This window comes from Xyrauchen texanus, chromosome 4 (assembly GCF_025860055.1).
Source record: "Xyrauchen texanus isolate HMW12.3.18 chromosome 4, RBS_HiC_50CHRs, whole genome shotgun sequence".
Taxonomy (NCBI): Eukaryota; Metazoa; Chordata; class Actinopteri; order Cypriniformes; family Catostomidae; genus Xyrauchen; species Xyrauchen texanus.
The window spans coordinates 54,020,521-54,034,558 of record NC_068279.1 but is presented as its reverse complement, the minus strand read 5'-3'; the positions used below and the strand labels follow the sequence as shown (position 1 = coordinate 54,034,558).

At 41.2% G+C, this 14,038-nt stretch overlaps 1 protein-coding gene across 3 annotated transcripts in view; it reads left to right on the top strand.

Annotated features, from left to right (window-relative positions):
• LOC127637737 (astrotactin-2-like) overlaps positions 1–14,038 on the top strand; it is a 749,824-nt gene that overhangs the window by 160,329 nt on the left and 575,457 nt on the right. For all 3 annotated transcript variants that reach the window (XM_052118989.1, XM_052118979.1, XM_052118998.1), the window contains exon 3: positions 9,821–10,220. In XM_052118989.1, the coding sequence (XP_051974949.1) occupies positions 9,821–10,220 (400 nt within the window). The remainder of the gene's footprint in view (positions 1–9,820; positions 10,221–14,038) is intronic.

Sequence of the window (14,038 nt, the reverse complement as noted above, 5' to 3'; positions counted from 1 at the left end):
ATTCACAATCATGGGGAAGACTGCTGACCTGACAGTTGTGCAGAAAACCATCATTGACACCCTCCACAAGGAGGGAAAGCCTCAAAAGGTAATTGCAAAAGAAGTTGGATGTTCTCAAAGTGCTGTATCAAAGCACATTAATAGAAAGTTAAGTGGAAGGGAAAAGTGTGGAAGAAAAAGGAGCACAAGCAGCAGGGATGACCGTAGCCTGGAGAGGATTGTCAGGAAAAGGCCATTCAAATGTGTGGGGGAGCTTCACAAGGAGTGGACTGAGGCTGGAGTTACTGCATCAAGAGCCGCCACACACAGACGGGTCCTGGGCATGGGCTTCAAATGTCAAACGTCTTACCTGGGCTAAAGAAACAAAGAACTGGTCTGTTGCTCAGTGGTCCAAAGTCCTCTTTTCTGATGAGAGCAAATTTTGCATCTCATTTGGAAACCAAGGTCCCAGAGTCTGGAGGAAGAATGGAGAGGCACACAATCCAAGATGCTTGAAGTCCAGTGTGAAGTTTCCAAAGTCTGTGTTGGTTTGGGGAGCCATGTCATCGGCTGGTGTTGGTCCACTGTGCTTTATTAAGTCCAGAGTCAACGCAGCCATCTACCGGGACATTTTAGAGCACTTCATGCTTCCTTCAGCAGACAAGCTTTATGGAGATGCTGATTTCATTTTCCAGCAGGACTTGGCACCTGCCCACACTGCCAAAAGTACCAAAACCTGGTTCAATGACCATGGTATTACTGTGCTTGATTGGCCAGCAAACTCGCCTGACCTGAACCCCATAGAGAATCTATGGGGCATTGCCAAGAGAAAGATGAGAGACATGAGACCAAACAATGCAGAAGAGCTGAAGGCCGCTATTGAAGCATCTTGGTCTTCCATAACACCTCAGCAGTGCCACAGGCTGATAGCATCCATGCCACGCCGCATTGAGGCAGTAATTAATGCAAAAGGGGCCCAAACCAAGTACTGAGTACATATGCATGATTATACTTTTCAGAGGGCCGACATTTCTGTATTTAAAATCCTTTTTTTTTTATTGATTTCATGTAATATTCTAATTTTCTGAGATTCTGAATTTGGGGTTTTCATAAGCTGTAAGCCATAATCATAAAAATTATATCAAATAAAGGCTTGAAATATCTTACTTTGCTTGTAATGAGTCTATATAATATATTAGTTTCACCTTTTAAGTTGAATTACTGAAATTAATGAACTTTTGCACGATATTCTAATTTTTCGAGTTTCACCTGTACATATGAACTCCCATTACAGGTATTCTTTTACTCCCCAACCCTGTATATATTTAATTCCATCAACACTTTGACCACATTTACATGCATTTATGAAAACAACTTATTCTGGGGTTTTCCAGAAAGCTGCATTCTGAAACATCATGTAAACACAAATGCAGCTGTTTAAGGGATAAAATGCTGTTAAGAGAAAGCGCTTTATCACACATGGTTTCTATCAGAGAACACAGCTTATATGTGTTCATGTTAACGTATAAGAGATGTTAATGTCTTTGAAGAATGCGCATGTGCGTATGTGCTCAAGTGTGTCGGGGAAACACTGAAATCTGATGTAGAAGAAAACCTATGTATTGCAGCGTAGTATGTATTTGTTGCATTACACTGTGCATGCACCTTTCCTGTCTTCAGCAGCTTTCTCACATTATACACATTTCTGGTGTACGTTTAAATGAGCTTTTATAATTTAATATTCGTGGAAGTTCGTCCACCCCCAAGTGTTACATCAATAATGACAGCTCTTTGTTGTTGAACCAATGTGATTCAAACGATGGATGTGACAATCTAGTTCATTTCTTCAACGATCCATCATAATATAGTGGTTATGTCATTGTAAGGGAAATGCACCCCTGGTAATCCTGAAATAATGGTGTCTAGAAAATCCAAAGCCTGCAAAGAGTTTGTGAAATAAGTGCAAATAAGTGGAAAACAAACTTGAACTGTGTGAAGCGCCTTCGATCCCAGACATAAGTCACAGTGGCTACAATTTCTCCAGGAGTGACAATTGTTTTCTTGTGAACACATGGGATGGAAACACAGCTTTATTCACACATTGTTTGTGCAATATTATGGTTTTTTTTCATAAATGAAATTCGCAACTTGGATGGAAACATAGCTAATGCCAACAGTCCCGTATGTGGCCTCGCCCCCATACCAAACATATTTAGTTTAGAAATTAAATAAATATATTATCTTGCTGCTGTGGTGCAGTTTTAGTGATGCTTGCTTTACTGTTGCTCATGCGCAATTTGAACAAACCTCTAACAATGTATATTAAACATTGTTGCGTAACTTTTTCCTCAGGTTTGCGCTTCATGAATGAGTCTTTTGAGGAGAGATGTGCTGTGCCTTTGCATTTTTAAGTATAAAACATGCCATTTTCATGGGGGGTTAAACAAATAATAATAATAAAATGAACTGAAGAAGTCATATCTAGAGATGTGGGACTTTTCCTACTTGGGCCAATAACGCAACATGGGATTTCCGCTTGTCGTCTGCAATGAATGGACCGTAAAAGCACTGCTTATTCTACCATTTGTTTTTAGTAGATTATGCTTAACTGCTACATTTGTCATCATAACGTCTAAACAATTGGAATAACACACATATTGCATGTATAAATCACAAGAATAAAAAGTAAAAATCCAAATACAAGTTTATTATTTAATAAACATTTTATTTTTGAATTTTGGCAGGGTAGGCACTGCCTAGTTTGCCTACCCAGACCGCACGTCAGTGACTCTTTACAGTCGTCATACATTGTGTGTGTGTGTGTGTGTGTGTGTGTGTGTGTGTGTGTGTGTGTGTGTGTGTGTGTATTTGTCATTAAATGTGATTTAAACCTAGCATATTAGTTTTTATTTAATTATGTTTTAACAATCTATATGGTTTTCTGTCTTGAGTTGTATGTGCATAAGAGCATTACAACTTTATTTTATAGAATTTTTCATCACATAACTCAAGTCAAGTTGTTTTTATTGTCGTTCAACCATATACAGTTAAAGTACAGTACACAGTGAAACGAGACAACGTTCCTCCAGGACCATGGTGCTACATAAATCAACAGGACAAACACAGAACCACATGAGACTACGCAGACTAAATAACATACCTATATAAAGTGCACATACAAACGTGTGAAAAAAGTACAGGAGAGTACAGTAAATTACTAAAAATTAACAGGACAACAGGCACAGTGAGACACAGTGCAGCGCCGACCAGTACACAGTAGTGCAAAAAGATGACAGTTTCTAAAAATACCAAATGTAAACATAAAGTACTATACGATAGTGTTCTATGCTCATAGCAGTTATTGAGGTAGCAGCCAGGTATAAAGTGACAATAATTAAAGTGCAACTCAGGACACGTGTGTGTGTGTGTGTCAGTCCAGTCTCTGAGTATTGAGGAGTCTGATGGCTTGGGGGAAGAAGCTGTTACACAGTCTGGCCGTGAGGGCCCGAATGCTTCGGTACCTCTTGCCAGACGGCAGGAGGGTGAATAGTTTGTGTGAGGGGTGTGTGGGGTCATCCACAATGCTGGTTGCTTTGCGGATACAGTGTTTTTTGTAAATGTCTTTGATGAAGGGAAGAGAGACCCCAAAGATCTTCTCAGCTGTCCTCACTATCCTCTGCAGGGCTTTGCGGTCCGAAACGGTGCAAGTCCCAAACCAGGCAGTGATGCAGCTGCTCAGGATGCTCTCAATAGTCCCTCTATAGAATGTAGTGAGGATGGGGGGTGGGAGATGTGCTTTCCTCAGCCTTTGAAGAAAGTAGAGATGCTGCTGGGCTTTCTTGGTGATAGAGCTGGTGTTGAGGGACCAGGTGAGGTTCTCCACCAGGTGAACACCAAGGAATTTGGTGCTCTTGACGATCTCCACAGAGGAGCCGTCGATGTTCAGCAGAGAGCAGTCACTCTGTGATCTCCTAAAGTCAACAACCATCTCTTTTGTTTTGTCCACATTAAGAGACAGGTTGTTGGCTCTACGACAGCTGACTCATCGTTCTTGCTGATGAGACCCACCACGTTTGTGTCATCGGTGAACTTAATGATGTGGTTCGAACTGTGCATTGCTGCACAGTCGAGTGTCAGCAGAGTAAACAGCAGTGGACTGAGAACACAGCCCTGGGGGGCCCCAGTGCTCAGTGTGGTGGTGGTGGTGGAGATGCTGTTCCCGATCCGGACTGACTGATGTCTCCCAGTCAGGGAGTCCAGGATGCAGAGGGAGGTGTCCAGGCCCAGCAGGTTCAGCTTTCCAATAAGGTGCTGAGGAATGATTGTGTTGAATGCTGACCTGAAGTCTATGAACAACATTCGAATGTATGAGTCCTTTTTATCAAGGTGGGAGAGGGCCAGATAGAGGGTGGCGGCGATGGCTTTGTCTGTTGAATGGTTTGGACGATACACGAACTGCAGTGGGTCTAGTGGCAGCTCGGTCTTAATGTGCCTCATGACGAGCCTCTCGAAGCACTTTATTACCCACTAAGACCCATTAAGTTAAATTACTAAAAATAAACTTCATCATGATTAAAAAACAACGAATTATTGTTTGGTTTTTTACCAGTAATTGTGCTAAATTCTGCGGGAAAGAGTGAATATTGAGACATAACAGTTGAGGAAAGGGTTATACTTCATTATATTCTCAATAAAATTAGAAAGTAGGCACAGGATAGAGCTCCACACTGTTTCACCAAGGTCCACCCACTTCTAGATTTCTGGCCTTGCCACTGGATTGGAAGATACAACATTAGAGGCTAGGACAGAAATATTATTCAATTGTTTCATAGTAACAAATATACTGTGTAATTCAAACCTTGCAAAGTTTGATAAGATATAATAAAGTCTTGGATTATATTTAGTATATTCTCATTGATTTTATGTTTTATTCTGAGTTTATTTAAAGTGGTCACTCATGGTTCTCTAAGGACTCTGTTTTATTTTGATTTGCAGGTTGTGCATTTTGTACCCCTGTGCTGGAACAGACTCAAAAATATTACCAATTTGCCAGATGGCATGTCAGAAGTCAGAAGTCTGTGAAGTCATTGTGTGTTTGTTGATTCTTCATTATCTCTTAAAGAGAATGTTGCTGTAAGTCTGGGGAGCTCTTGGTGTCTGGCCAGATGTTTGCATGAGTGATGGCACGTGTGACATGTGAAAGAAGATAAACATCAAACACTCTGTCCTGATGCTTGAATATATTCATTTCATTTGCAGAAATAGCCATGGCAGTAGCATGGTACAAGTCAGGATAATGTGCAATTCGGGATGCGTTTTTTTGCAATGTTCCTCCTTTTCCTCTAAATTTAAGTATTAAGAGGTGCAGAAACCATTTTTCTTTGCAGCCTGATTCTGTTTATTTGACTGCACCAGTTCAATTTCCATTCGTAACATGTGCCTACTCATTGTTTCCAAGCTTAATTCAACAGACAGCGAATGCAGAGACTCCCTGGTGTGCTTGAAAGATTAAAGAATGTCTCAGCCTCTCTCATTTTTCTGCATTTAACTTAGAGGGAAGTTTACTTTCAGTAGCTGCACTGCTGCGTTAGATTAATGGACGAATTCACTCAGAGCTGCATTGTCCCCATTGAAAATGCCCATCCGCAGCGCAATGATTTATGGACAAATGGCAGTGCATGAACTGTAGTTTGAAAGGGGTTTGTTTTTCCTCATGTAGATGGAAGTTTTAAATTCAAATATTAATAACAGCTCTTTTGTCATTTTATATAGTACCACAGGAGAGGTGGAAGGGTATAGATCACAGATTTTAGCCTTAGATGCTGTGTTAGACATTGGTGAGGAATGTCTAATCTAGTGGTCAAGAGTGTATGTTCAGACACAGATTTTACTGGTCATTCATATAACTTCCTGCACAAATTGTGACTCACTATTATAAATCAGTGTGTAAATCTGGCATGCCATTTGCAGACAAGTATTTGTTTTAAAGCTAAATATTTGATCATCAGTAACTGAATATCCATCTTGAGGTGGTCAATGTCTCTCTCATTCGCTTCCACTTTTCTGCTTTGATCAGTACATTCCCATTTTAATTCAATTTAATTGCTAATTAGTTGTATTTAATATCTCAGTGTTTCTCCTAGACAACAGTGAGATTCAGGCCACATCCACACTGATACAGTCAGGTCCATAAATATTGGGACATCGACACAATTCTAATCTTTGTGGCTCTATACACCAGCACAATGGATTTGAAATTAAATGAACAAGATGTGCTTTAACTGCAGACTTTCAGCTTTAATTTGAGGGTATTTACATCCAAATCAGGTGAACGGTGTAGGAATTACAACATTTTGTATATGTGCCTCCTGCTTTTTAAAGGACCAAAAGTAATGGGACAGATTAACAATCATAAATCAAACTTTCACTTTTTAATTCTTGGTTGCAAATCCTTTGCAGTCAATTACAGCCTGAAGTGTGGAACACATAGACATCACCAGACGCTGGGTTTCATCCCTGGTGATGCTCTGCCAGGCCTCTACTGCAACTGTCTTCAGTTCCTGCTTGTTCTTGGGGCATTTTCCCTTCAGTTTTGTCTTCTGCATGCTCAATCGGATTCAGGTCAGGTGATTGATTTGGCCATTGCATAACATTCCACTTCTTTCCCTTAAAAAACTCTTTGGTTGCTTTCGCAATATGCTTCGAGTCATTGTCCATCTGTACTGTGAAGCGCCGTCCAATGAGTTCTGAAGCATTTGGCTGAATATGAGCAGATAATATTGCCCGAAACACTTCAGAATTCATCCTGCTGCTTTTGTCATCAGTCACATCATCAATAAATACAAGAGAACCAGTTCCATTGGCAGCCATACATGCCCACGCCATGACACTACCACCACCATGCTTCACTGATGAGGTGGTATGCTTTGGATCATGAGCAGTTCCTTTCCTTCTCAGTACTCTTCTCTTCCCATCACTCTGGTACAAGTTGATCTTTGTCTCATCTGTCCATAGGATGTTGTTCCAGAACTGTGAAGGCTTTTTTAGATGTTGTTTGGCAAACTCTAATCTGGCCTTCCTGTTTTTGAGGCTCACCAAGGATTTACATCTTGTGGTGAACCCTCTGTATTCACTCTGGTGAAGTCTTCTCTTGATTGTTGACTTTGACACACATACACCTACCTCCTGGAGAGTGTTCTTGATCTGGCTAACTGTTGTGAAGGGTGTTTTCTTCACCAGGGAAATAATTCTTCGGTCATCCACCACAGTTGTTTTCCATGGTCTTCTGGGTCTTTTGGTGTTGCTGAGCTCACCGGTGCGTTCTTTCTTTTTAAGAATGTTCCAAATAGTTTATTTGGCCACACCTAATGTTTTTGCTATCTCTCTGATGGATTTGTTTTGATTTTTCAGCCTAATGATGGCTTGCTTCACTGATAGTGACAGCTTTTTGGATCTCATATTGAGAGTTGACAGCAACAGATTCCAAGTGCAAATAGCACACTTGAAATGAACTCTGGACCTTTTATCTGCTCCTTGTAAATGGGATAATGAGGGAATAACACACACCTGGCCATGGAACAGCTGAGCAGCCAATTGTCCCATTAATTTTGGTCCCTTAAAAAGTGGGAGGCACATATACAAACTGTTGTAATTCCTACACCGTTCACCTGATTTGGATGTAAATACCCTCAAATTAAAGCTGAAAGTCTGCAGTTAAAGCACACAAACCTGACTGTATGTTTTAGTTTGATATTGCATTGATTTTAGTACTTTAATGCCTCTCACCCAAACCGGAATGGCACTGAAAACTGAAACTTTCGAAAACGCTCTCCATAACTGCATACTTTGGAAAAAGATGACGTTATAAAACTGAAAACTGAGTTTTAAAACTTAAATGGATTAGTGTGGGCATATCCTACAATATATGGGGAGCAAGTGGAGCTATCTTTCCATGTACCTTGCTTCTCATTTGTTTGTCTCGAGAAAAGAAAAACAACATATAAATTTTTTCCTTTAGAGACTGTCTCAACAATGTCTCAAACATTGCTCAGTTTTGCCTAGATACCAAGTTCTGCATTCAAAATCAAAGATTTCAATATGAGCTCAAACATTTCTCATCAAATTCTCCCCAAAACAAATTACCCGAGTTGTGCTCTCCTTATAAATTGTGTTTCTCTATCCTATTTTGTTATGTCAGCAATTGACTCAATTGTATCTACTTTTATTTCTCCTACGGAATGTTAAGAGAAACACCTGAGACAAAGTTGAAACCAAGTAGAACTCCAACAAGTTTGCTGTGCTAAACAATGGGACAGATTTGGCCCATCTGTAGGCCTTCGACCCCTGGTCCCCCCTGAGGCCACTGGGACCATTTGTGTATGAAATGAGAAAATTCTAAGCAATGCAATTCTCCTCTGGATTCAATGTTTGATATCAAGTAGAAAAAACATTACTGCATTGCTTGACTTGCCATTTAAGAGGAAGTCTCTTGAAAATACATGGCACAGAGCAGAATGCAGAATCAAGTCGCATTTGATTTCATTGTTTGAAATAATGTTCCAATGTAATTAAAACGATTATGCTGCTTGCTGTATCTGTCAGCTCAGTCCCCCTCTTCTCTCTCTTCAATACGACTGCAGATTTAAGAGCATTACACACAAATGGCTCATGCGAAAAGCACTCTTTGATGTCCCTGACACACCATGAAATGAGACAAACCATGGGGCAATGAATCTTTGGCGGTTTATGTGTGCAGTGCCTTTAGGCCAAACACTCGAGCTAGTGAAGTTACAAGCAAAGCTCAGTGGCACCTAACAAGATACTATATACAAGTACAATGTTTGAAGTCTGGCACATGCATCATTTAGTGTTCCCAAATTCATAGTTAATTCTTTGCTGCACCATGCAACACTTGTCAAAGAAGACAATATAAAGTCCTTTCTTAAAACAAATGAGTTCGGTTGACAGCCATCTTTTACACTGGGCTATTTAGTAGACATGCAAGTACAGCTTTTATTTTCATGAATAGGGTTAAGATGAAATCTCCAAAACTGTGTGACAAGCTTATGTTTTATAATATGTCAAATCACAAAACAATTAGAGAAAAAGGGAATTAAAGAAATTAATTTGGTCCAGCTAATGTGCAATAACATTAAAGTAAGGCCCAAAGTCATCAAGACCAATAAGGAGATTGGCTTTTTTATTTAAAAGGCAAGAATTTTGTTTACCGTAATTTTGAATACATAAGACATGTCCTTGGATCAACCTTCTTCTTGGTCCTGGAACAATATGCCTATTAGCCAGCCAGTTAGTGTTTGGGTTGGAGCTTGGAAATATTATTGTCAACGTATCATTGTCCTATGATTTTAAAGTGTAGGTAATGGGTAGGGTTGGGATTAGGTTTAAGGTTGGGGTTTGGAAAGGAATGTTGATCCAGGAACATGCCATATTTGTCGAATTAATGTTTAGCACTACCCTTTCTCACAGCTGCCATGTTGAGTTGTGATTTTTCCTTTAATTTTTCAACAAGTGGCCTGTACCCTCATTATACTCTGTCAAAAAACATAGCTAAATCTTTTGCAGTAACCTCAAATGTACACCAACTGGACCCTATCCATATACCCTTCCTTTGTATTTGTAATCTGTCCCTAAAGAGTACTATTAGTACATTAAGGTGTAAAGAGGTTACAGTGGGTGTGCCTTTGATGGTACAGTCCAGTAACAAGATATTGCTCAATATAGTTCACAATGGTTTTCTCTTGACTCATGAACTTGTCCGGGATTGTTTGGGTAAATAATTTGAAGTGGTGACATCTCTCTCCTTTACTCTTTTGTCTTCTAGGGTGGTCTGATCGCTCTTCTTCTTCTAATCTTGCTCTTCACGCTGGTACTCTACACCCGTCAGCGTTGGTGCAGGCGTCGCCGTGCCCCTCAGAAGAGTGCAAGTACTGAGGCCACACATGAGATCCACTACATCCCCTCCATTCTCCTGGGCCCTGCACAGAGTAGGGACAGTTTCCGGAGCTCCAGACCCCTCCAGCACAGCTCCGTTATTGGCATGCCCATCCGGGAGACACCCATCCTCGATGACTGCGATTGTGAAGATGACGAGCAGCCCGGACAGCTGCTTGATGGGAAAGTACATCTGGATGACGACTTGTGCAGCCAGGGCACTCACAGCATGGACAGCCTTGGGAAGGGTATAGGAGAGGCTAATCACAAGCAGAGCATGGATAATATAGGTGAGAGCTTCAGTAAGGATTATTGTGATCTTGTCTGTATTTTTACAAGAGCACACATATTTTCTGAGAATAGTTGTGGACAAATATTCAGTATATCTGGACCTGATTCAGGAGAGATTGGAAGTGTTTGGAGGTCTGTCCAACATTATCCAGGTGTTTCTTTTGTTTTACTCTCCTTACCAGTCAATACTGAATTTTGAATAGAATGCGCCCAATTAGGGTATGTTCTTGAATCAAGATAAAGCCCCAACCTTATTCCAAACTTCTGAGATTTATTACAGTGTTATTGTAGGTCTACAAATTATTTTGGTCCAGTAACATATCTCACTTGGCAAAGTCAAGAGCACCAGTCATTTACCCAAGTAGAGGATGTTGCTGCAAAATCTTATTTTGCTTTCTAACAGTTATTGGGGTATGTTTATGGATTTGGTTTAGGTTTAGTACAGGGGATTGAAAATTCTCATCCATCAGTAATTTTTCCTCTTATTTTAGGGGTAACATTGGGTTAGACCTATGATTGTTTTATAGGAACTTTGCACCATGACCAACAAATGATTTAATACAGGAACACTTGCTACTTAGCTACATAATACTCCTATCTTGCTCCCATCAACATGCTTGTGTTGCCAAAGCTTGAGATATTTCCATCCTCATTTATCAGCATACTCTAAATTCACTCTTAATTATCTGTTGCACATGATTTACAATCCCTGAAGCCATATGCAAACATTTGAAACCAGGTTACCCGATAACCAAAAAGCACCTCTGTCTGAAATTGATCCGATGTACATTATAGTCCAGATTATTTTCAGAGTCTTGGTTAAGTGATTTGTATATTATTACCTGCTTATGATAACTGGGATAGCATTTTGTTTTTGTCATCTCTTTGAGTTGATACTAATGTGGCATATTTGAGTGTGTCTAGGGGTTTGATCTGAAGTTACCTGCCAAACGCAGGCTAATTATAGCCATTGACCTACATTTTTTTGTAAGACATAGACTGAGAAAACTAGTTGGTCGGTCTATCTATCTATCTATCTATCTATCTATCTATCTATCTATCTATCTATCTATCTATCTATCTATCTATCTATCTATCTATCTGTCTGTCTGTCTGTCTGTCTGTCTGTCTGTCTGTCTGTCTGTCTGTCTGTCTGTCTGTCTAAGTGGTCTGTGCATAGTATGTGGTCATGTGGCATGCAATATTGGTATTACTGTATGCCATTTGATACATTTTGATAACTATTTCTTTGTTTGCAGTAAGTATAAAATTGTACATTAGACACAGATATACCTCCGATGACGCCGCATATGTCCACCTCGGTGTGGAGCTCTTCAATTCTTTTGTTGTTTTTGTTTGTTTGTCCTGTGTTTGTTATCTTTTTACAGTCAGTTTTACAAGGGACAAACTGCTGAACATTTGGCAGCACATACCTGATAATCTTTTCCCGGTTTTTGAATATTTGGACGTTTTACTGGACATTTTAGTCGGAGGCGCAGCTGTGTTGTTTAAACACGCTACGAGACGCAGGCGAGGGAGACAAGCTGGCACGCTGGTTAAACTCCGTCAGCACGCCTTTCAAACAGCACTGCCGAGCATTCATCTTGTGAATCTCCGCTCTCTTCCTAACAAAACAGATGAACTACATCTCCTCACACATACTAATAAGGACTTCTCAAACTCTGCTGCACTGTGCTTCACAGATACCTGGCTGAGTTCAGCCATACCGGACAGTGCATTACATCTGCTGGGATTCCAGCTGAGTTAAGGGGGAAAACGAGAGGCGGTGGAACATGCTTTTACATCAACGAAAGTTGGTGTACAGATGTAACAACGTTAAAGAGTATGTGCTGTCCTAATTTGGAAGCGCTCTTTTTAAATGTAAGCCGTTCTACTCACCGCAGGAGTTTTCTTTGTTTATTCTGGTGAGTGTTTACATTCCTCCAAACGCGGCTGGCAACATAGCGCTGCAACAGCTGGCTGATCAAATCACAGACACAGAACAACAATATCTCAGTTATTATTATTCTTGGGGACTTTAACAAAGCAAATCTCACACGTGAACTGCCCAAATACAGACAGCACAATACATGCCCCACCAGAGACAGGAATATACTGGATCACTGCTATACAACAATAAAGGATGCATATCGCTCTGTCCCACGTGCAGCTTTGGGACTCTCTGATCACTGTTTGGTTCATCTTCTTCCGACCTACAAGCATAAATTAAAATCAACAAAGCCAGTAGTGAGGACTGTTAAGAGATGGACCATTGAAGCTGAACTGCAACTACAAGCCTGCTTTGACTCCACTGATTGGAGTGTTTTCGAAGCTGCAGCCACAGTCCTGGATGAGCTCGAGTTTCTGTGAGGACATGTGCATCCTTCCTAGGACATTTTTATCATTCAACAATAATAAACCATGGTTTACAGGAAAACTCATACAGCTTCATCATGCCAAAGAGGATGCTTACAGGGGGTGGGGATAGAGTCTTGTATAATCAGGCCAGGAACACACTGAATAAGGAAATCAGAGTGGCTAAAAGAAGTTACTCTGAGAAGCTGAAAAACAAGTTTTCAGCTAATGACCCTGCATCAGTGTGGAGTGGCCTGAAGCAAATTAACAATTACAGGAATCATACCCCCAACCCTGTGGTGGACCAATGACTGGCTGACGACCTGAATGTGTTCTACTGCAGATTCGAAAGGCCCAATCTCACACCCCACACGCACACAGAACTTCACTTCACACAAACATTAACCTCTCCTGCAACCCCCCTCCTCTCCCCTCCTGCTACTCAACCTGCACTCAAGATCTTTGAAGATGATGTGTGCCGTGTCTTTCGGAAGCAAAGGTCAAGGAAGGCTTCAGGCCCAGATGGCGTCTCACCAGTGTGCCTTCGATCCTGTGCTAACCAACTGGCCCCCATCTTCACTCAGATCTTCAATAGATCACTGGACCAGTGTGAAGTCCCATGCTGCTTCAAAGGCTCAATTATTATCCCTGTCCCTAAGAAACCAAAAATCACAGGAGTTAATGACTACAGACATGTCACCCTGATGTCTGTGGTCATGAAGTCATTTGAGACACTGGTGTTGGCCCACCTGAAGGACATCACTGGACCCTTTCTAGATCCCCTTCAATTTGCTTATCGGGCGAACAGGTCTGTGGATGATGCAGTCAATATGGGATTGCATCATGTCCTGCAACATCTGGACAGACAGGGGACATATGCAAGGATCCTTTTTGTGGACTTCGGCTTGGCTTCCAACACCATCGTCCCAGCTATTCTCCGGTCTAGGTTAAACCAACTCCCTGTTCCCACCTCTACCTGTCAGTGGATTACCAGCTTTCTGACTGACAGGCAGCAGCTTGTGAGACAGGGAAAATTCACTACCAGTACCAGTACCATCAGCACTGGTGCCCCCCAGGGATGTGTGCTCTCCCCATTACTCTTCTCCCTCTACACCAATGACTGCTCCTGAAGTTTGCAGATGACACCACTGTCTGTATACAGAAAATAGGTTGAACGGATGGCTCACTGGCGCGATCATAACACCCTGGATTTGAACATGCTCAAAACGGTGGAGATGATTGTGGACTTTAGGAGGAACCATTCTGAACAGCACTGTGGCTGCAGTGGAGTCATTCACGTTCCTGGGCACTACCATCTCACAGGACCTGAAGTGGGAGATACACATCGACTCCATTGTGAAAAAGGCCCAGCAGAGGTTGTACTTCCTTCGCCAGATGAGGAAGTTCAACCTGCCACAGGCGCTGCTGATCCAGTTCTACTCAGCAGTCATTGAGTCTGTCT